We start from the raw sequence: 24,788 nt of genomic DNA, 5'->3' as shown, positions 1-24,788 counted from the left end.
TCGGGCTATAAATAATTCACCTTTATGTTGCCAGTCCAGGTCCACCTGAGCCACTTCAATCTTAGCAGCCTGATCCACCTGCTGGTTGTTTTGATGTTCTTCAGTAGCCCGATTCTTGGGCACATGAGCATCTACATGGCGTACCTTTACAACCAGGTTCTCTACCCGGGCAGCAATATCTTGCCACAATGCCGCAGCCCAGATGGGCTTGCCCCTGCGCTGCCAGTTGTTCTGCTTCCATTGCTGTAACCACCCCCACAGGGCATTTGCTACCATCCATGAATCAGTATAGAGATAGAGAACTGGCCACCTTTCTCGTTCAGCAATATCTAAAGCCAGCTGAATGGCTTTCACTTCTGCAAACTGACTCGATTCACCTTCTCCCTCAGCAGCTTCTGCAACTCGTCGTGTAGGACTCCATACAGCAGCTTTCCATCTCCGATGCTTTCCCACAATACGACAGGACCCGTCAGTGAACAAGGCATACTTCTTCTCATTTTCGGGTAGCTTGTTGTACAGTGGGGCTTCTTCAGCACGAACCACCTCCTCCTCTGATGATATCCCAAAGTATTTGCCTCCAAGATTCCTGGGCGACTGGGGTTTCCTATTCGAGCCCGCTGAGTAATCAGTGCAACCCACTTGCTCCATGTAGCATCAGTTGCATGATGTGTAGAGGGGACCCTTCCTTTGAACATCCAGCCTAGTACCGGCAGTCGGGGTGCCAGGAGGAGCTGCGCTTCAGTACCGACCACTTCCGAAGCAGATCGAACTCCTTCATATGCTGCCAATATCTCCTTTTCAGTTGGAGTATAGCGGGCTTCAGATCCTCTGTATCCCCGACTCCAAAACCCCAGGGGTCGACCTCGAGTTTCCCCAGGTTCTTTCTGCCAGAGGCTCCAGGTGGGACCATTCTCCCCGGCTGCGGTGTAGAGCACATTCTTTACATCTGGTCCTGTTCGGACTGGCCCGAGGGCTACTGCATGAACTATTTCCTGCTTAATTTGTTCAAAGGCTTGTCGTTGCTCAGGGCCCCATTCAAAAGCATTCTTCTTACGGGTTACTTGGTAGAGCGGGTTTACAATCAGACTGTAATTTGGAATATGCATTCTCCAAAACCCCACGACACCTAGGAAAGTTTGTGTTTCTTTTTTGCTAGTTGGTGGAGACATAGCTGTTATTTTGTTGATCACATCCATTGGGATTTGACGACGTCCATCTTGCCATTTTATTCCTAAAAACTGGATCTCTCGTGCAGGTCCTTTAACTTTATTCTGTTTTATGGCAAAACCGGCCTTCAGAAGGATTTGGACTATTTTCTTCCCTTTCTCGAAAACTTCTTCTGCAGTGTCACCCCACACAATGATGTCATCGATGTACTGCAGGTGTTCAGGAGCTTCCCCCTGCTCCAGCGTAGACCATGGCAAATGGTAGGGCTGTGTTTGCACCCCTGGGGCAGCCGATTCCAAGTATATTGGACTCCCCTCCAAGTGAAAGCAAACTGTGGCCTGCACTCTGCTGCTAGAAGGATGGAGAAAAATGCATTAGCGATATCAGTTGTGGCATACCACTTGGCTGCCTTTGATTCCAGTTCATACTGGAGTTCTAGCATGTCCGGCACTGCAGCACTCAGTGGTGGCGTGACTTCGTTCAGGCCACGATAGTCCACTGTTAGTCTCCACTCACCATTAGACTTTCGCACTGGCCATATGGCACTATTAAAAGGTGAATGAGTCTTGCTGATCACTCCTCGGCTCTCCAGTTGACGAATTAGCTTATGGATGGGACTCAGGGAGTCTCGGTTGGTGCGATATTGCCGCCGGTGCACAGTTGTGGTAGCGATTGGCACTGGCTGTTCTTCAGCCCTCAGCAACCCCACAACAGAAGGGTCCTCTGAGAGACCAGGCAAGGTAGAAAACTGTTTAATGTCCTCTGTCTCCAAGGCAGCTATGCCAAAAGCCCAGCGGAACCCTTTTGAGTCCTTGAAATATCCTCTTCTAAGATAGTCTATGCCAAGGATGCACGGAGCATCCGGGCCAGTCACAATACGGTGCTTTTGCCACTCATTACCGGTTAGACTCACTTCAGCCTCCAATACAGTTAACTGCTGGGATCCCCCCGTCACACCATAAATACAGATGGGGCTCTGGCCCTTTATAGCTTGATGGCATTACAGTACATTGTGCACCGGTGTCTACTAAAGCCTTATACTTCTGTGCGTCTGACGTGCCAGGCCATCGAATCCACACAGTCCAATAAACTCGATTGTCCCTTTCCTCCCCCTGGCTGGAGGCAGGGCCCCTCTAGTCCTGGTCAGAATCTTCGTTTCTGTGTTTAAAGGACTGCCTGCTGGAAGTTGGAGCAGCAAACTTTTCAGAGAACCCCTTTTTCCCAATTGTTTTCTTTTGCAACTCACGTACCCGTGCCTCTAGGGTCGCAGTAGATTTTCCATCCCATTTTCTCATGTCCTCTCCATGGTCACGTAGGTAAAACCACAGGGTGGTACGGGGTGTGGGCCCAACATATTGTCTTCCTTGCACAGATGAACATTTACCCCTAATAGCTGAGACACTGGTTTGTACAGGTGGGGAGGAAAATAAACTCTCTTTAAGTTGGTGGACCTCTTCAGAAAGTTTCTCCAAAGTATTCTCTATTAGCTGGTGGACACTGGTTCGTTCAGGTGGACGGGAAGATAAATTCTCTTTAAGTTGGTGGACCTCTTCAGAGAGTTTCTCCACAGCCGAGACACAGGCCTGTAGGGAAGAGGAGAGATTTCCTTCGTACTGCCGGAGTATTTTAGTCACTTCATTCACTGTGGGATTCTCCTCCTCTTTCCAGGTTAGTATTGCCAATGAGCTGGCATATGATGATGGTGCACTCCGTACAAACTTCCGCCACATGGGTGGTGTACACCGGACTTCATCTGGATCTGCGGATGTTTGTGCATCGTCTAGGTCCTTATAAATTACTTCCCGTACGGCCAATTCCCTCAGGTACTGAATTCCCTTCTCCATGGTGGTCCACTTGCCTGGTAGACATACAAGTTCTTCCTTGAAGGGATACCTTTCCTACACAGCTGACAGGAGACGCCTCCAGAGGCTGCGAGATCGTGCTCCATCTCCAATTGCTTTGTCAATGCATGCGTCCCTAGCAAGGGATCCCAGCCGCCTGGCTTCCTTGCCCTCTAATTCCACATAATTGGCTCCCGTGTCCCAGCACCGGAGCAGCCAGGTGACAAGCTGCTCACCTATACAGCGACCAAAATCGTTTCGCACATCTCGTAGCTCACGCTGGTATAGAGTCCGGGTAGTTACTGTTGATTTTTCGACATCCCCATCCTCATCTTCAGTCTCCTGCCCCTTTGATGGCCCAGCCTCGTCTTCACTATGCCCAGACTTCGCAGAAGACTGTCTGCGTTCTAAACGACCTGAGCCTCTATACCATTTTTTCACCTTGTCTACAGGGGCAACTTGCACTGCTACAGCTCGTTTCTCTGACCCAGCCACAGGGTCTGCCACAGGGGTTGGAGTACCCTCTGCAGGGTCAACTTGCACTGCTACAGCTCGTTTCTCTGACCCAGCAACAGGAGTGGGAGCAGCTGCAGGAGCTGGAGCTGCTGCAGGGGCTGGAGTGGCTGCGGGAGCTGGAGCTGGAGCGGCTGCAGGAGCTGGAGCGGTTGCAGGAGCTGGAGCTGGAGCAGCTGCAGGGGCTGGAACTGGAACGGCTGCAGGAGCGGGAGCTAGGTTGCTAGTAGCATCAATTGCAGCTCGATAGGCACAAGCCAGACCCCAGCACGCTACAGTGATTTGTGTCACTTTGGAACTGCCAGAGTCATGACACCTGTTTTTCAAGCATTCTGCCAGCTTTTTAGGATTTTGCAGTTGTTCAGGGGTGAATGTCCAAAACACTGGAGGTGACCACTGCTCTAGAAACCTGCCCATATCCTCCCACACTCCCTGCCACTCACAACTATCCCGCCTCGAGACAGATCTCCGGATGAGATTCCTAAGTAGTTGTTTAACCCTCAACAAAACCTGAAGCGCATTCAGGAGACATAACAACAAGAGCAGGCTGGTCTGAGTATCCCAAGGATTTTCAACATCTCGGAGAACCACCGTAACTAGCTCGGGGGATAAGAGGGTGGTGAAGGAGAAAGGGAGAGTGAACAGGTAGGGAAAAATATCTTCCCCTGCCCCGTCCACAGATTGGATCCCTGATGAAAAAAGGCAATAGGTGTAATTGCTAATGGTTTCCGAGATATGGTTTCCAAAGCATAGAGTCGACAACAGTGCTGAGTACAAATACCAGGTTAGAGTCATGACCAGAAATCTCATCATTTCATAAGCCATTGTTACACCGCGCAGTACCATAACAATCTTAAACCAGGGCCCGGAAAGGATAAACAGTGCAACAGGGAGCACATACAGAAAGTAACGCACCATAAAACTCAATTTGGAATACAGGTACAGCAGACTGGAGATTAAGGCAATCAACATCGTGACTAGCAACTATTAAGCAGGTCCAATACTTATACCAATTTTAGTTTAACACACTCTGGTCAAATCTGTCGATATCTCAACCCTTCGAGCCCCACATTGGGCACCAAAAGGACTGTTGTGGTTTAACCCGGCTGGCAGCTAAACACCACACAGCCGTTCGCTCACCCTCCCCCCTCCCTCTCTGGGATGGGGGAGAGAAACGGGAAAGTCAAGCCGGTGAGGTGAGATAAAGACAGTTTATTAAGACAGGAAAATAATAATAACAATAATAAGAATATTAATAATGATAATAGTATTAATAATGTGTATGAAATAAGTGATGCACAATGCAATTGCTCACCACCCGCTGACCAATGCCCAGCCTATCCCCGAGCAGCCGGCCCCCCCACCCCGGCCAGCCACCCCTATATATTGTTTAGCATGACGTCAGATGGTATGGAATACCCCTTTGGCCAGTTTGGGTCAGCTGTCCTGGGTCTGTCCCCTCCCAGCTCCTGCTGCACCCCTAGCCTGCTCGCTGGCAGGACAGAGCGAGAAGCTGAAAAGTCCTTGGCTTGGTGTAAACACTGCTCTGCAACAATTAAAACATCAGCATGTTATCAGCGCTCTTCTCATCCTAATCCAAAACATAGCACCCTACCAGCTATGAGGAGGAAAATTAACTCTGTCCTAACTGGAACCAGGACAGCGAGATAAATGCATTTCAAGGGCAGAGATATGTCCTCAGATTTATACTGGAGAACCAAAGCAGCTGACTCATGAAAGCCACTCAAAATGTTGGTTGTACCTACAGAACTTCAATGCCTTGCAAAAAAAGACAGACACCGAGGACAGCACCAAATGAGCAGAACAGGGCAGCTATGGGTAAATTCTCTGTGTGGTGAGCTGAGTTCATCGAGAAGCTTGGAAATGTAGAGCTTTGTGCTGGATTGTTACATGGGTGCCTTGTCAAGAAAGAACAACAGAAATTGCTAGCAAACACTACTGGATATGAAACATCATAGCCAGAGAGCTGTCACAATGCTAGGCTAGCACTGTATTTATTTTGCCTCTCTTAATTCGCCTACTTTTGCTTCAATGTTGAGATCATATGGGTGTGTGTAAGAAACATATATTTTTAAAATGAACGCTAAGTTGATTTTAACTCAACCTTTCCTCTTCCAGTTGGTTTTAACTTAACTTTCCCACATACAGAAAATATAAAAGAGAAAGAAAGATTAATAATGAGAGAGAGACTTTGTCTTTGTTTACTTACAAACTTGGGAACTTCTGTTATAGCATTTTAAAATATCAGTTAATTTTAACACAGTCAGTAAGAAGATTAATATGCCTACTTTGTTCATATAACAAACGTGAACACATTAATAAAATGCTGAGTGTCATTAAAAATTGATTCATAACCCAGATCTATATGTCAAAAAAGCCTCTCGATTAGCTTACAAATTTTTCATGAAGCCAATGCATAGACACTGGAAATCTCTCTTTGCACTTGGAAATGATTCATTCCTAAAAATCATCAATTTATGTATTTTAAAAGTTTCCTTCTCTGAATACAAAAGGTCTGTTACACACAAGTTTTGAAATGACAGCATAGAAAAGCATATTGCAATATAAATATGCTTGTCTAAAGACTCAAAGATCCTCTTTATGGCTGCTTGCATTTTCACAGTAGTGATGAATCTCACCCATTCTCCAAAACCAAAAGCAGAAGAATTTCCCCTCGTTGTTAGGAGCCCAGACAAGCATACTTCAATCATACCTGCTATCAAGGTAGCTAGTACATGATGCACAGTGGGACAAATCTGACCTTGTCCTGTAGAGAAGTGTTCCTCATGACTAGCAAGGGTGCACCTCATGTAATACTTCAAATGAAAGATACAATTCCCTAATGGAAGTTTTTCAGATACTTTCAGTTTTTCAGACATGAAGTGGAAGGACATTAAAACAGATAATATAATTTTCATGGTTTCTTACTATTTCATGGATTTGTTTCATTTTATACATATTTATATATATATAATAGAAAATCACTATTTCAGATAAGCACTTTTTCTTTCAAGCACTGATGATTCATGTAATTTAATATTTAACATAAAAGTAGAGTTCTATACATCACATTAAATTGGAGATGGTAAAATATAACTTGTCCTCAAATATTTTTGGCTACAGGAGCTGTAGTTTCTTTAGTAAATGTGATTATAACAAAACAAGGGATGATAATAGCACAGATATTGCTACTATGAAGCCTCATAAAGGTTTTAACTTGTTTCCATTTGCTCAGTACATAAGTCAATTAAATGGATGTTACTGCATTCAGGCAAAATTAATACTTGCCAATTTAGAAGAATAGCCCTGTTTACAGATGGAAGCAATATGATGTGGCTGCATCTGGCCAATAAATACCAGCTCAAGACAGCTCATTTTCTTATATCCTCCTCCAGTTCATTTCGTGTTTTTCATAATTTGATCCAAATTTGGATTTCTCTCTCATTCTTAGCTTAATGTCCTGGCTTTGCACAGACCTTTGGAAGCCATAAACTTTCAATGACTTTAAAGTCATCAACTTATTTCTTAATCCTTGCCTTTTATCATGATGAAGAGAGTATTGTATCAAGACACATCAATAAGAAAAGTAATTACTCAAAAGGTTACATGCAGCTTCATAAGTTTGAGAATTACCAGCCTACGTTTTGCTCTGAAAACACCTCAATAGGTCAGAAAAGTGCATCATTATCTCCGTTATCAAAAAGAATAAATATCACCTCAAAAGGGCAATGTTAAATATTGGGAAGGTACCTTCAAGCACTTATTGGTGTAGCTTCCTCAGGACAAAGAAAAACAATGCATGATTTTCAGCATTCACTCTAGGAATAACAGGGACATCCCTTTAGCTCCTGTTAGGAGGTAAAAGTGGAAAGAAAAAAAATCAGTCCCATTCTGTTAATTAAGGTACTGCAAGTACATTTTTAGTAAGAGATTCACAATTCTGTAATAGAAATGAAAGTTATTATTTACATAGGATATCTGGAAAAGCATAAAGTTGCATGTTTGTTTGTTTTCAGGGCAACATTACCCATTCCTCATTGAAGCCTTTACCTCGCTCAATTTAGTGCAATAAAACTATAGCCTGGTTATGAGCAGATTTCTCTCATGCAGGCACTGATTCTTTAATAAACAAAATCTGATGCCTAAAAAGACAAAATAGAAATGTCACAGACTTTGGGATAAGAACACTATATAAGTGTAAATCTTCTCTCTGGTTCACAAAGCATGTAAGTTGATGCTGTTCAAATTTTACCAAAATCTAACAGGGATTTTTTCTGAGTTCAGCAGCATACTAACTCCAGATTGATCAGATGAGCTGATTTCTATTTGCCTGACACATGGATGTGGATGGTGGTAATGCACTACTCTTGTTCGCTAAGGTCTGATTTAACAGTTAGAAATGTCAAATTTCCTGCTGGGGGGAATTGCCAATGGGCACATCTGAGTGCAGCATTTTAACATTTTGCATTCAGTTTTAAAATATAAGAAAAAAATAATAAATTGTTGCATCCATGGAAAACTGCCAAAACAGAACAAGTTGTCATTGCCTATGAATGGCACCTATGGAACCACGTTTATTCAAAGGGGAATCTGACACTTACACATACAGCAGGAATATAAATTCTGGAGCACTTCAGCACGAAGCCAAACCAGTCATCTGGACTAACACATACAGATTTTTGCAAATTAATCTCTCACTAAAACATATCTATCATTTAAAGTACTCTAATATTTTTAACAAATTAGTCTTTCCAACAATGTATTTATCATCTTTGCCTTTGCTAAATAAGCACTAAATTCATACATAACAAGGGAATTTCCATTTTAGCTCTTAAAGGAGATTTAATATATTCACTTTATTAATGATTTATAACACCTTCCCTCAGATTTCATTCATTCTGCTGCTGAGGATTCTTTTTTAAATTAGATCTTCTCTGACAGATATCTATACATGACTTTTAAAGAGATATTCATGCAGGAGACTGTTGCCAACATACTGGAGAAATTTAAATACTTAAGAGAGTGTTACTAATGCAACAAAGAAGATCGGAGTAAAGAAATACTGCATTGGAATCAAAATTTCCTTTCTCCATTATTAAAAAGAAATTCTAGTCCATGTATTACAGATGTTCTACAGATGTTTCATAGAAGTTATTACACACTTTCAGACTTACAAAAGACTAGAATTATTATATTGTTCTAACTTGGGTATCTTTAAGCTACAACTTTCTTGAGGAAATGGGAAATGGAAACAGAAAACAAACACCCAGTTGTTTGCATACTGTTAGGATTTTGGAGACCTAGTTTAATATCCCACTCTATTAATGTGTTATGTGGTCATGAGCAATTCAGATAGCTTGCATGTGTGAAATTTGTCCAATATTCTGGTGTGTTTAAAAATTATGAAAGTGGAGGCTACATGTACAATACCAGCAGCAAAATAACTACTGGAAAGAACTATCCAAAGAAGGTGTCAGTACCAAATCAAAACCAAAATCCCCATGCAAGAATTTAAAAAATAAAAATAAATAAATAAATAAATAAATAAAAAGACACTATTCCAGGTCAAGATTTTCTGAAGCCAAATATACTAGAAAATTTAGAATGGAAAATGTCTGTAATGTCTGTACTAACCACTACTGAGTTTACCGCCCCCAAAAAAGAAAAAAAAAACTAATACTGTGGTTTAAATCAGTTCAAGAGGATGTATGCACTTGCAAACTTCTTTTATTGGACTTTATGTCTTGCTGTGTGTTTCAATTAAAATGAAATTTAGCACAATCCCATGTAAAAGTCCTGGAGAAAGATGAGCATCACAAACACTCCATCTGACTGTACTGCCAGGATAAAATAAATACTCACCTATGAACCTGTAAGAAGCATTCTGCAGCACTGAAAATTATTTCATTCTCCTTCCTAGCTAGATTTTTAATTAAACAAAACTTCCAAGGAACTTATTATAAGCAGCTATTCTTCTTTTTCTCTGAAATGATTGATTAACATCACTTCATTTGTTTTGTAACAGTACTAGCAATCAATAAAAGCAATTACGTTTATAATAGAGTACACAGAGGAGCAAAAAATTTGATGAACTTTTAAAACTTCAATTACTCTTCTAGCTAAATAATATTGCTAGAACACTCTGTCTATATTAATGATTTACACTGCTGACCAGTCCTACTGTGCTTAACCATTTGCTGTGCTAATTAGACAGGCTACCTGGGGTTTTAAGTATTTCACTTGTTCTGGATTACAAAACATTGCGCTCACATAACATATTTCTTTCTGGTGGGTAAGGACACCTAGTTATGTGCCTGAAAATTATTTTGTATCAGAATATTGTCTTCATTATCTGGCCATAAAGAATACCAAAAACCAATATTGATATTCAACTTGCACAAGAAATAACATTTCTGGACAAGCAGCACATTTTTTGTCTTCATTTAAATGTAAACAGACAGTTGAATGAAAAGTATCCTGGAGATGCACGTTCATCTAAAAGATCTGTGTTTTTGAATTCGCTTGTAGTGGTTTCTACCACAAGGATCTCAAACATTTAAGCAAAGCATTAGGTTCATTCTATAATATTGTGGGTCCTGAGCCAGGACCATAGCAGAGGCACTAAATTTTCCACAGTCAGTAGACTGATGTATGTAACACCTAAAACGCCAGCCCCATTCATGGGAAGAGCACACCCTCCTTCTTACCACCTCCCTCACCTTACCTCAGCTGTCCAGAGGAGCTCCCAGACTGCTGAACAGATGAACCAGAAGGGTTTTAACCAGCAGCCTAACAAGAGGTCGTCCTCTCAGATTATCAGGATTCCTTGTATGTATATGTATATCTATATATATACACATATATATTTGAATGACACTCTTGTATTATAAATGTCAAAGGAGGAAAATACAGTTTCAAGCTGTAGGGTGTGCACAAAGTTAATATAGAGTTTAATTAATTCCACTGTACATAACAATGCTTGTTAATCAAATCAGAATTTCAAGCTGGGTATATATTTGCATGTTTCTTCAGGAACACAAAGAAGTAAAATAATAGATTGTTTCAAAGGTGCATTGTTTCATGGACTTGAGGAATGATAATACGGTGTTTGTGATGGGCAAAAGTGAACATTATTTATAGCACTGAGTTTATTAATTACTGATAACATTCATGCCCATCTTTGTATCAGCAGAGTTTCACTAAATTGTAATTACCTCACAGAATTGTTTGTCAACTGAGAAGTTTTAAATTGGTAAGCATTTCCCAAAGTGCAGTTTGTACTGTCATTGTGATTTCAGCTACTTGACACGTTTCTCTTGCTTTGAAAAAAACCTTGAAATAAGGTGAACATACACTGAAAAGTTGTGAGTTTTAGATTGCCTTGTAAAGAGCTTTTGAGGCTGACCAAAAAAAAAAAAAAAAAAAAAAAAAAAAAGCACACACCACCCCTGTGTCTCAAACATACTAGCAGGAGGGGGTGGTAGAAGACGGAGCTCCAGCTCAATGAACATGACTGGAGAGAGGCTGGTAGTTCTGCAGAACAGCGGGGTCATGTCTCAGTGTCAGGAATGTGGCGACAGCATCCTGCAGCCAAAAATGGGCTAGTCTTCTCAGGCACAGACCTCCAGAGACAGCCACAATGGCATTAAACTATATTCCAAAAGAGGCTACAGAAAAGCAAATACAATTCAAACTCCTTTTGTCATAAACCAGCTGAAAACAAAGTGGCAAGGTCTGTAAAAAGCCCATGTAAATGCTCGGAATTCAAACAAGCACTAGAAATTTAAACCAAAGTTTCAAACGCCCTTATCAAGAAGGACAAGGGCATCTTAGCCTGCATTAGAAATAGCATGGCCAGCAGGACCAGGGAGGTGGTTGTCGCCCTCTAGTCAGCTCTGGCTAGGCCGCACCTTGAGTACTGTGTTCAGTTTTGGGCCCCTCACTACAAGAAGGACATCGAGGTGCTGAAGCATCACCAGAGAAGCACAGAAGCACCAGAGCACAAAGCTGATGAAGGGCCTGGAACACAAGTCTTACAATTAGCAGCTGAGGGAACCAGGATCTTTTAGTCTGGAGAAGAGGCTGCAGGGAGACCTCATCATTCTCTACAGCTACCTGAAAGGAGGTTACAATGAGGAGGGTGTCGGTCTCTTTTCTCAGGTAAGAAGTGCTAGAACACAAGGAAGTTGACTGAAGTTGCACCGGGGGCATTCAAATTTGGACATTAGGAAAAATTTCTTCAAAGAGAGAGTGGTCAAGCATTGGAACTTGCTGCCCAGGCAAGGGGTGTAGTAACCACCCCTGGAGGTCTTCAAGAGATGTGTTGACATAGCACTTAAGGATATGGTTTAGTGGTGGACTTGGTAGTGTTAGATGAATGGTTGGACCAGATGATCTCAGAGGTCTTTCCCAACCTAAACGATTCTATGATTCTGTGATCCTAAGAACCTCATGAAAATAAATGAGAAACTTCAAATTGCCATTATCAGGAAGAAACCCAACAGAACAACATGCAAGCCTGCTAAAATCTCTGACTGCAGGCAGGGAAAAAAAGGTGTAAGAGTGGCATTGCAAAGTTTGTTTCAGGAAGCCACAGTTCCCAACAGCTAAACCAGGGAGGCTGGAAGGCATACACAACATGTTTGAGGGCACAGCATAGGCTGCAAACACCAGCTCACCGCCAAGAACAGAAGGTACTACTCAAACTACTGTGTTGACACAATGTACAGATACCTTTCTTTTTTTTTTCCCATGAGAGCTTTAATTTTTTATTAAAAATAAACAAACAACTACAACAAAAAATCTACTAAGTTGTTTTGCAACGTGTACCTAGAATTACTAAAATTCACTGACTTTTCTCTAATAATGAAACTTTCTCATTTGTTCTATGTGACATAGAACAACAACTCCTTTGTGAAAAGGGCACCAAGGAGCAGAAGTACATAATGCTGCAATCCTAAAAGTCCATCTATGTTGAAACAAATAAGGGAGAAAAATAGGAAATTAACCAGCATGTAACAGCTAAAGCTACTAGAAACCTTACATTAGCCAACAGATGTAAAAGTGAAAGCCAGAAATGCATCTAAACACATTTTCCTAATTCACATACAAAACAGAAGTAAATTTCAAGCTAAATGCAGAACATGAATAATTATTCTGAGTTAATTTAACCACGATAATTAGAGCACTTGAAACAGAAAGGTGATTGGTGGTACCAGAGCATACGGGGGTGTCAGTAACAAACATCGTAAGTCATTATCTCTGGTGGCAGGGAGAGACACAAGTAATTACTACCTGCAGATCCCTGAGCAGTTAGCTGAGACTGACAGTGGGGGAAACTGCCATGTATTACAAAACCAGCATCTTTATTAAGCCTACACTTCAGTGTCCAAAGCTGCACTCCAACCTAACTGGAAGCAGAGTCTCATGTTCCAAGCTTGCCTGCGGAAAGCCCTGAACAGATTATTTGAGGAGCAGGGCTGAGAGGCCAGAAACAGCACAGCTGGTTTTGTGAGAGGTATTTCATTAATCCATTATCAATTGTGTGCAAATTCATAGGAGTCATTATGATCTTTTGTGGTCTGGCTTCACTTGCTCTTCATAAAACAACTGTAAACAACCTTTGTGTGATCGAAACAGTGACAACATTGTTAAGGTACAGCCTGGCCCCTTCACAAATTATTTGACAGTGAATAAGCCATAACGTAGAGTGTCTTTTTGCTGTTGTCTCTGTCAATCGCCTAGCAATAGTGACAGAGTGCTGCATTAAATATACAAGTTAAAAAGCCTGTAGACTTGAGAACAGTAAAGATGTTTACAGCCACATTCCGTTTTCATGATAGTTAAATTTAGATGTAAGCAACAGACTATGCACCTACCACCCAGCAGCATTTCAAAATCCAGTACTCCACTGCTGCTTTCATTCTGCTTTGGCCTTGTCTGAGGTGGAATGATGTGGAAACAACAAACTTCACTCCCCAGCTTGGCCTGCAATGATGAGTCCATTTTGGTCTCCTTATACATGGTATTACATCAACCCAAGGAAACATCTTACATAATTTTTGACCCAGCTACAAAATTACAGTAACCATAAGAGTTGTTTAAAACATTTGACCACTAGAGTGCTCTTTAAAAAGGTGACTTTCACAGAATCACAGAATCGTCTAGGTTGGAAGAGACCTCCAAGATCATCTAGTCCAACCTCTGTCCTAACACTAACAAGACCTCCACTAAACCATATCACTAAAGGCTACATCTAAATGTCTTTCAAAGACCTCCAGGGATGGTGACTCAACCACCTCCCTGGGCAGTCCATTCCAATGCCTAACAACCCTTTCAGTAAAGAAGTTCTTCCTAATACCCAACCTAAACCTCCCCTGGCACAACTTTAGCCCATTCCCCCTCTTCCTGTCACCAAGCACGTGGGAGAATAGACCAACCCCCACCTCTCTACAGTCTCCTTTAAGGTATCTATAGAGAGCGATGAGGTCTCCCCTGAGCCTCCTCTTCTCCAGGCTAAACAACCCCAGCTCCCTCAGCCGCTCCTCGTAAGACTTTTCTCCAGACCCTGCACCAGATCGCCTGTTTGCCCTGCAAGTGCCGCGTGATGACACTCAAGATAATCTGCTCCATGAGCTTCCTTGGCTCTGATGTCAAACTAACAGGCCTATAGTTCCCTGGGTCTGCCCTCCGACCCTTCTTGTAGATGGGCTTCACATTTGCTAGCCGCCAGTCGACTGGGACCTCCCCTGATAGCCAGGACTGCCAATGAATGATGGAAAGTGGCTTGGCCAGCTCCTCCGCCAGTTCTCTCAGTACCCTCGGGTGGATCCCATCCAGCCCCATCGACTTGCGTACATCCAAGTGCTGTAGCAGGTCGCCAACCATTTCCTCGTGGATAGTGAGGGCCACATCCTGTTCCCCATCCCCTTCCACCAGCTCAGGGTACCGGGTATCCAGAGAACAACTGGTCTTGCCGCTAAAGACTGAGGCAAAGAAGGCATTGAGCCAAGGGTGTAGCTTTCTAACAGGGTGTAGCAATGCACTTACTTGTGGAGCTTTGCAAACCACCCTGAATATTTAAAACAGACAATATATATTATTGCAAAATTTTGAGTCCAAAGCTACCTGTTGGCTTTATTTTATAAAAGTTACTAAATATCAGATAAATTACACACTCTGGTGTCTACAGCACTGGGAAATAAAATAAAATAATAAAATAAAATAAAATAAAATAAAATAAAATAAAATAAAATAAAATAAAATAAAATAAAATAAAATAAAATAAAATAAAATAAAATAAAATAAAATAAAATAAAATAAAATAAAATAAAATAAAATAAAATAAAATAAAATAAAATAAAATAAATTTTTTTTTTTAAAAAAAATGATAATTTTGCTTAGGTTTTGTTGACCTTCATTGGAAAGTTTCTCCAAGGATTTCATGTTCTGTGTTGTGCAGACCCCTGAAGACTAGCTTAGTAAAGCTGGCTTACACAAACTGCCATAAATAACCATGAAAATTCATTGAGTAATTATGATCCTGCAAAGAAATAACATCGCCACGTGATCTTACACTCTCAAGCAAGCATTTCTTTAAAAGAACTCTCAACCTCCAATGAATGCTTTCACCAGCCTTGCAAAACAGAGTAAAACTAAATAAAAGCATGCCCTTCTGACTGTAACTCAGTCGTGTTTTTCAACACAATCTATTATAATTAGCAACACTGTCCTCGGATATTAGGCTGACTGTGAAACTACTGAAATCACAGACTCATTAAGTGGCCTGGAATTAATCACCAACCAAGCCTGAAGTTGGAAAAGACCTGTAGATAAACACCTACCTCTCTTTTGGAAAAAAAAAAAAAAAAAAACACTACTAACAACAATAACAAAACACTGATTTTGAATGAATGACCACAAGCGATGAGATATTATTTTACTTCGGATGTGAGTAAAATCATCGATCAGAAGAATTTCCTAAGTCAAACTGCAGTTTAGTCAGTGTTGGGCATTGCCAGACTCACAAATGCCTTCTGTGTATTTGCTTAACCCAACTGAATGTTTGATGTGAGTCACAAACCACAGCAGGAAAATATTTTTTCTTGTTTAGATTTTTTCTTTATTTTCCTCAGAAAAAGAAAAATAACAGGCAGGGTTGTTTGTTTGTTTGTTTTGTTTTGTTGTCTGTTCAATTATTTGTTTGTTTGTTTGGGGGGGTATTATTTTCTACATTTATATTTTTACTAGCTGTTCTTGGTAACTAATGTGAAAACTAGCACTGACAACCCTCCCCCCCTCAAAATAAAAAATAAAATTAGAGAGAAAGAAAGAGAGAAAGAGAGGAGAGAAGGAGAGAAGGAGAGAAAGAAAAGAATTTTAAATATGTTTTGAGACAGGAAGGCTATTTTATCTCTGATACAGTAATCAGGTGGCCTTATTTTGTCTTTATTAAAAAAGAAACACCTAAAACACCACATATATTACATTAAATCAGAAACTCTGCTATCTTTTATCATTATTTTCTAACAGGATTATGATGCTCTCAGCACCATAGCTATTATGAGCTCTGATAAGGTTACAGCAGATATACAGAATTGCAATGCCTGTTGTTCATAAAAATTAGACTCAGCTTTACACAACAGAAGGCTGAACAGTGCAGAGCTCAGATCAGTTTTGACCAGAAAAGAGACATACAGGAGCAGAAAACAGGAGGAACAAGGAGCTTCATGAAAAGGTCAGGCAGCTTCATGAGTCACATGCAGTTTATCTCAATGGAAAGATCAGTACAAGTAAAAAACAATATACAAAAATGCACTGTAAGAAGAAAATACTCACATAATGCTTTGAGGTTTAACCCAGGCATGTCGACTGATGCAAGCTGCAATTCAATTTCTATTTTCTATAGGAACCTGCTGTCCTAATAAGATTGGTACCAGACTGCAAACTGTAGTATAATTCTAACACATCCATTTTCTTTTATTTTCTTATTTATTTATTCATTATTTTCCCTAATCCTTTAAGGACAGTCAATTATTTGGGTAAAGTAAGACCAGGGCTCAGCAATGGACTGTGATTGTTTTCCTTACACTTATAGTAACTTATTTTTTTTTTCAGTGGGCTATTCATAGATACAAAAACCTATAACTACTTACTCAGTTTTTTACTTAGTCCACAGAACTCCTAGAATCCCAACAGCAAGACTTCTCTGCCAGCATCATTTCTTTCCAGAATCAAGGTTCAGTGGGATCCAGGTGAAATCTGGGTGCAATAAAAGACTTCCTTGCCACTCCAAATCCTTCATTAACTACTGACATTGCTACTCTAAAATATGCTAGAAGTAATATACATGCAACTACATTCATAGTCTACTATATTTTTCCTGATGTCAGATCATCTTATGTCCAGTGCTGTCTATGTCAGTCTACTGAGCATATAGCTGATGGTCTAAATGAAAGAATTCCTCACTGCAGAGGAATCATCATGGAGAACTCATTCACGTGTGAGTAAGAAAGATATCTGCACCAACTGAAGTAGAAGAAAAAAACAATGTAGGAATTGGAAGATATTAATATTTCCTTTCTCCCTTTACCCTTTCAAACACCATGAACAGAAAGAAAATGCTGCAATGAGACTTACCCATTCTTTACACAGATCTTTACTCACATTAGAATGAAGCAATGTTATATAAAGGTGAAGTCATCACCTGCTAAATGCTGCTTTACTCATGACACTTGTGAAGTGGAACAGAAAGTACACTTCCAGTGAAGCTAACCTCTGTCAAGGTATAACATTACATTATTTTAAAGAGGTTTATTAAAAAACAAAACAAGACAATTTTTTATTATTTTTTTTTAATCTAGATTACGATAGTTTGTTATACTACTGAGTTCTTCCATTTTACAAAGCATTTTAACTTCTTAGGATGACTCTTGATTTCAGGACAGTTGCTTTTACAAGTAGTGCAGTCCAACAGACATAAACACAAATAGTCTTTAGGAGTATAACATGCAATTATAGCTGGGCAATTATAGCTCTAAGGAGGTGGGAATAAGCATTAGAAGGGGTAGCAGGACATGGAATTTAAGTTTCTCTATATGAAGTTGCTCAGGTTTACCTCTCTTGTGCCTCCCATCCTCCCCCATTTTACTTGTTTTAACGTTCTCTGATCATGAATGCACTTGTCAACATTTAAAGAGTTGTTATCTGTAATTATTGGTGACATCTGGATTGAACTTCACTGAAATAAACTAATTAAGAACAATTCTGGTGAATAAAAAGCATAAAATTCAGCACACAGCTCTTTGAAGCCAATACTTATAGACAGAAAGCTTATATAACTTCCCTCATCTGTTATTACTACACTCCTGCTTTAGTTAGAGGACCCATAAATGACTGAAGAGGACACACGTCTGTGGAACTGCAGTTTACTGTTTGGAGGGTGGAGATAATTGCTAGCCAGCAGGAAGAGTGCAATGAATGTAAGGAGTAGAAAAAGAGAAATAAAAATTCCTGGGCTATAATTAAAAAACACAGCAATTTACACAGCCAGATTTAGCACTAACTCAAGTATTCCAGAAAACGAATATCTGAATTCTTACCTGCAACTACAAAGTCTCACATCCAGGCTTTACAATGCTGTCCAGAAAGCACCTTATTTACATGCATTCACAATTAACAAAAACACTATAAAACATATATTGCAATAAACAGCAGACAACCGTGCTCTTGTCTGCATTAAGAGTATATGCAGCGTTAAAAACTTTACTGCTAAGACGCTTTTAAAAGTCTCATCTCCTAGAGAATTAGGCAGCATCACTTAAAGAGCTAACACATTTGGCATACAAGTAGGGCTTTGCAATCCATGGTAAGAGTACTTATTCCTAGCAAAGAAAAAAATTCAAAGCAGCAGATACCCTGACAAAAAAAAAAAAAAAGCGGTGAACAACTGGCCGGTTTCTCCTTGTCTCTATGCCTTGTGTGGAAATGGATGTAACAGTCTGCTGAAAGTGTTGCTGCTGAATAATGAGAAAGGTCCCAAAAACTGCTCCAGAAGAAATGTGTGGAAAGGTTCAAACATGAGGTGTAAAACCAGAATGATACCACTCCAAATGAAAACAGCTGAGAATCTTCCAAACCAAAACAACCACCTGCTAAACTGCATAACACTTCCTTGAATATATTCTTTTAAAAATACCTTATTACTTGTTTCTGAGGATACTCTTAGAAGCCAGCAACCACAAATGTTTTCACATGCTAGGAGGAAAAAAAAAAAAGTAAAACTTCCAATTGTTTCAGGTATGTATGTGATGCAGAAAAGTGTTTGTTGCAGTAATAACTGGTTAAGTTACTAGTTGGAATGAGAAAACTTCGGGGGGAAATACTTCAGGAAAGGGATGAAACCAACACACCAAAAACATCAGTAGCAGCTGTTCAGGGCCACAAAACAGATGATGAAAGAATTAAACACCTAAATTGTGCTCCTAGAAAATCACGTCTACTGTGATATTATGAGCTGTACTCAATCAGCCTTCATTAGGAGAGCAGAAGGAAGAGCCTTTTACACTAAAGTAGGAAAGACTTTCCGTTCTATCCAAGTGTAACACACACCTAAGAGCAAGTCACTCCACAGAAGTTAGCTAAGTCAGACAAAAGTCTGGGATGTACATTTCAAATATCAACATAATTTTGGGGTGTGTCTTCTGTGTTTTTAGTCAAGGCCAATACTGGGAAAACAACTTAAATTTGTGTCTGACAGAAATCATCACAAAAGTACCTAAAATTCTCATAGTTCTTATGCAATTCTTTCCTCCTCACCCAGTACATTTAGTGAACTGATGTTATTTAGTACAGTGAACTCCAGCCCGCTAACCTGCTCAGTAGTAGCAGGCTTCAGGGCTTCAGTAATTCAACAGCACCAAACTTCCCTTGCCTGAGTGTCTTTGCTCCCAGCTTCCAAAGCTGGGGGGAGGCAAGCTTAACAGCAGTCTTCTCCATCCCTGTAGAGGAGTTCGTCATACAGCAAAAGATCATATTCTTAATGAATATAACTGCGTTCCTAGACATAAAAATCCCCGTCTACTTTGTGGTGATGCAGCCTCACCTCAAGCACCATGTGCAGTTTTGGGCACCTTCTTAAGTATAAGGACAAAAAACAATTAGTGAGTGTCCAAAGGTGGGCAACCAAGATGGTGAATGGTCTGGAGGGAAAGGCATATGAGGAGCGGCCAAGGTCCCTTGGTTTGCTCAGCCCAGAGCAGAGCAGGCTGAGGGGAGGCCTCATGGCGGCCTGCAGCTCCCTCACGAGGGGAGCGGAGGGGCAGGCGCTGAGCTCTGCTCTCTGGGGACAGCGACAGGACCCGAGGGAATGGCGTGGAGCTGGGACAGGGGAGGGTCAGGCTGGGGATTAGGGAAAGGTTCTGCATCCAGAGAGTGGTTCGGCACTGGGACGGACTCCCCAGGGCAGTGGGCACGGCCCTGACCCTGGCAGAGTTCAAGAAGTGTTTGTACAATGCTGTCAGACATATGGTCTGATTTTGGGGTGGTGCTGTGTGGAAGCAGGAGTTGGACTTCGTGATCCTTATGGGTCCATTCCAACTCAGAATATTTTATGATTCTGTGAAGATGTCCTTTTATTTTTTTTAATATACTTTAACACATACACACACAGGAAATGTAGAAAAAAATTTTCATGTAGCATGTGCATGTACACACAGAACTGCAACAAATCCATTTTTCTAATACAGCATTTTTATAGAAATTCATAAAAGACACCTTTCTTCTGTCACAAAGTTGCTTGATAAAGGGGAGCTGTGCAGTACAAGCAATGATTAGGTCCAACATGGAAATAACTGCTGTGGAAAAGGTTATTAAAGCACTTAAAGGGCATCTCTTTAGTCAAGAACATTGCATGGCCTCTTTGAGGTGGCAAACATCACACTTATCCTGTTTCCAATCTATTTGGAAAGTGACCTTTTACATGGGCATATAGTGACAGGACAAGGGGGAATGGTTTTAAACTAAAAGAGGGGAGATTTTGATTAGAGGTTAGTAGGAAATTCTTCATTCAGAGGGTGGTGAGGCACTGGCACAGGTTGCCCAGAGAAGCTGTGGATACCCCATTCCTGGAGGTGTTCAAGGCCAGGTTGGAGGGGGTAGCATCCCTGCCTGTGGCAGGGGTGTTGGAACTGGATGGTCCAGCCAAGCCATTCTGTGATTCTATTCATGAAGTGATTTATGAGACACACTCTAGCTGATGTGTCAGTTTCGTATTTCTCTGTCTCAATCAAAGCATAGCTGACAGTATAGCTGAGAATAAATACTTTTATGAAGAATTTGACTCAGTATTACAATGTGTAGCATCTGTCCTCAAAATGCCAAACTCATCTGCAATCTTAACAGGCTCTTTAATAGCTACAGTCTACTCAGGCAGCCAGGAAAGTGATGCCAACTCCTAGTTCAGGGTTATAAGTAAGTAAATATTCTCCAATCCCAGGTGTTCAGGTGGCAAGCAGTATGTAAAAGCATAGTTTCTTCAGGAAATCATATAGCCACAGCTATCCCAGTTCTACCCATACATATAAAATTAGTAATTCACTCATATCTGCTACCATGATGCTGGCCTTCATGAGAATTAATCTACGTCAGTGAAAGCCTTCAGTGCTAAGCCTTCAGTAACACCTCTCAAATGAAAATGTTTCCCATAAAGAATTAATGCTTACCACTTCCTCCTAGCCTCTCTTTTAATGCAACACTCCATACAGAATTACAGAACAGGTGAGGTTGAAAAAGACCTCTGTAGGTTATCAGGTCCAACTTTCCTGCTCAGGCAGGAAAGAACCTAGAACAGGTTGCCCAGGTCCGTGTCCAGACAGCTTATGAAGTTCTTCAAGCAGCGAGACTCCACAGCCACTCTGGCAACCTGTGTCAGTGCTCACGCACCCGCACAGCAAAGCATTTCCTGATGTTCACACAGAATCTCCTGTGTCACAGATTGTGCCCATTGCCTCTTGTCTTGGCACTGGGCAACACTGGAAAGAGCCTGGCTCCATCCTCTTTGCACCCTCCCTCCCCACCCACCCATGCAACCACACCCTCCCCTCCCCTCCCCTCCCATTTTCAGGCTGGGAAACTGGGGACTGTTCAGCCTTCCCTCACAGGGATTACTACACTCCAGTCCCTTCATCATATTTGTGGCCCTTCATTGACTCTCGCCAGTATGTTCAAGTCTTTCTTGTGCTGTGGAGCCCAGAAACTAGACCCATCACTCCAACTGTGGCCTCACCAGTGCTGACTAGAGGGGAAGGATCACCTCCCTCCACCTGTTGGCAGTGCTTTGCCTAATGAAGCCCAGGATACCACCAGCCTTCTTTGTGGCAAGGGCCCACTGCCTGCTCACGTTCAGTTTGGCATCCACCATGAATCCCTGATCCTTTTCTGCCAAGCTGCTTTCTAGTTGGTTGGCCCCCAGCATACATTGATGCATGGAGTCATTTTTCTCCAGGTGCAGGAGTTTGCACTTCTCCTTGTTGAGCTTCATGAAATTCCTGTTGACTTATTTCCCCAGCCTATCCAGGTCCCTCTAGAAGTATCTAACAACAACTTCCATTTCATCTGACCTCATCATTTAATTCTACTACCTCAAAGAGAGAGAAAATAGCACAAGAGTTGGTAGCATAAAGGTGGGAAGAAAAAAAAAATATTTGAGTCCGCCCGCCCCCAAAAAAAAACTCACGATCCTTGTCTTCACTCAGCAGTAGGTATTTACAGGCAAGAAGCGTTAATGAGACTGGTGGGAAAGATGCAGTTTATAAAAGTGAGCATGTACATGCCATGAGCAGTACAGCAACTCTCTCAATTGCTAGGGTAGCTACCTCTTCTAATTTCAGCTGTCCTATACTCTTAAGTAGTCACAAACCTTTGTTTTCTAGTGCTCCATATTAAAACAAATTTTTCCCCAGTATGAAAGAGTTAATAAACGAATAAATCTGTTTTTAAAAGCATCTTCTGCAGTACTTGAGCAATTCTTTTAGTAAAAATGTGCTTGGAAATGCTCTCTTGTTTTTTCAAACAAAGACAGAAAGCCTTTAGAGTTCAGTGTGAAAAACCCCTAATTAAAATAATGAGGGATCCATCTCAAAAAGCCTTTTTGAATTTCTATGTAAATTATAACAGAAACTTACAAAAAAGTGACTGCCTGAAACAGGTTGGCAGAGCTACAGTTCACGTATCTTCTTCTCTACAGAAAAAAAAAACAATGACAAGACACAAACAAATGGAATGGACTTCCATTTTCCAGTTGTTTCACTGGGATTGTGGGAGTTTAAGATAAAAAATTTTAATTTTAATTACAAGCCAGTATGTTCAAAGAAATTAGGATGTCTAACTAAGGTGATATAAATGAGAACTAATGGACACACAGAAAATATTAAAGGGTATATTCATTTAATTTTCATTAGAATTAATATAGAAATATATGCATCTTTGTAAGAACTACATACCTTTTATTCAGATAAAGACATACAATGAGCAAAGTATGATTCTGTACTGATGCTGAGAAACAAAGAATGAACACTTAATGGTTACGGTCATTTCATAATTGTGTCTACAGCAATTAAAACAGCTTGTATATTAGCAGTTTAATGAATCAGGACATTAATGTTACGTAGTCTACAAAGTGTTTTAATCATTGCTTCTGAAGTAATTGAAGTTTCTGTTTTCTGAAGTTCTTCACTACTGTGGTAGATGATAGAGCAATTCACAGTTTGGCATAATCTTTCAGGATTGTTTCCAGTTTCTGGCTCAGCATGATGTTCCCCTTCACTTTTAGTTTACCAGAAAAGAATGCCTACAAAAAGCAAAGAAAGGAAAAAGTGTATTCAACTGCACAATTCAAAGAATTGCTATCACCAAACAAAAAGCCAAAGAAAGTTGTGGTTGTTTAATGCTTATGTGAAAGCCTTCAGTGAGCAATTCCTACTGGTTTGGGATTTTTAAAAGAAACACAATCTAAGATCCAACTTAATGGCATCCAGAATCACCATTTTCAATCTAGAGCGCTGGAAAGACCTAATTTACCAACCAGAAAAGAAAGCAAAACCAAGCCAAACAAACAAAAATTTAGTGGCCTCCATTTCTTTCCCAAGTATAGTACAGAAAACGTAATCTGGTATAAGCCAAACTTCTTTGCAGAAGCTGACAAAAACTCTGCAGATGCACAAAAATAAAGCTCCCAGTCTTCTCTTCCCTATGCAAGTTCACATATCCTTGTCTTACCAAAAGAAAAAGACATCCAGTTGTTCAAATCTGTAACAATTCCAAACGGGAACTTTCACAATACACACGCATGCATATTCTGAAGAAATGTAATGGCTTTATACATAGCATATTGCAACATACAAAAAATAGACAATACAGAGAATAGATTTTGTTGTATTTGCAGAATCAGAGATCAATGAATATTTTCACTGAAACGCTGGTACATCGCATTCATATTGTCACTTGTTCAAAGAGCTACATACACTGTTTCAACCTAGTTCTTTTTTCTTTTAAACTCACTTTGCTTTGCTGTGGTTTTGCAATTTGAGAGCTCTTTGAAAGTTCTCAAAACAACACGCTTTTGCATAGTTCCATTAACTTGAAATACATCCAATCAAGGAAAAGAGAGACAACAGAGAATAGATGCACAGAGCTCCTTTAAATGAAAAATTCACAGAAACTCCAAGAAAATACTAATGCCTAAGAACAGATAATATGCCTAAAATTGCAATCATTGTTTTCTAGCTTTCTGGAGATGACACGTCAACATCTTGGTTATGCCCTATTCCTGCCATACATAGAGAGTCACAAAGGTTTTTACTTATGCGGTATGTAGGACTTAAACATTTGCCACCAACATTAGTCTCCATTTTTAAAAACAAAGTCCCCAACAACTTCTGCTTGGGATCAAAGAAAAGAAACTGTTTGATACAGAATAAGCTGATTAAACTTTTCATTTCCTCAAGCTTTAATCTGTAAGCTGACGTTAAATTTGTGAGAGTTTAATTTATTTTTACACAAGGCATTTCTATACTGGTAAAATTTGTAGTTTTAAGCAGTTGACTACCCCAAGAAGTTGAAAGTACCAACTTAAGAAAGTAGTCTTTCTTAAATGTTTCCCTTAAAAACTACCTAATTTGGGTGAAGTTTGCCCAGTTTCAATGTATCTGCATTCATTCACTGACAGTGATTTTTCTTTACAGCAGTAGT

The 24,788-nt window shown here is 40.5% G+C and overlaps 1 protein-coding gene across 1 annotated transcript in view; it reads right to left on the bottom strand.

Moving 5' to 3' along the window:
• Positions 1–22,963: 22,963 nt before the first annotated feature.
• HSD17B4 (hydroxysteroid 17-beta dehydrogenase 4) overlaps positions 22,964–24,788 on the bottom strand; it is a 64,596-nt gene continuing 62,771 nt past the window's right edge. Inside the window, exon 24 of the mRNA XM_048055076.2 lies at positions 22,964–23,388. Within this exon, the coding sequence (XP_047911033.2) occupies positions 23,299–23,388 (90 nt within the window). The 3' untranslated portion in view covers positions 22,964–23,298. The remainder of the gene's footprint in view (positions 23,389–24,788) is intronic.

The sequence above is a fragment of the Anser cygnoides genome, chromosome Z (assembly GCF_040182565.1).
Source record: "Anser cygnoides isolate HZ-2024a breed goose chromosome Z, Taihu_goose_T2T_genome, whole genome shotgun sequence".
NCBI lineage: Eukaryota > Metazoa > Chordata > Aves > Anseriformes > Anatidae > Anser > Anser cygnoides.
Note: the sequence above shows the minus strand (reverse complement) of the source record. Positions and strands in the feature narration are given on the sequence as shown.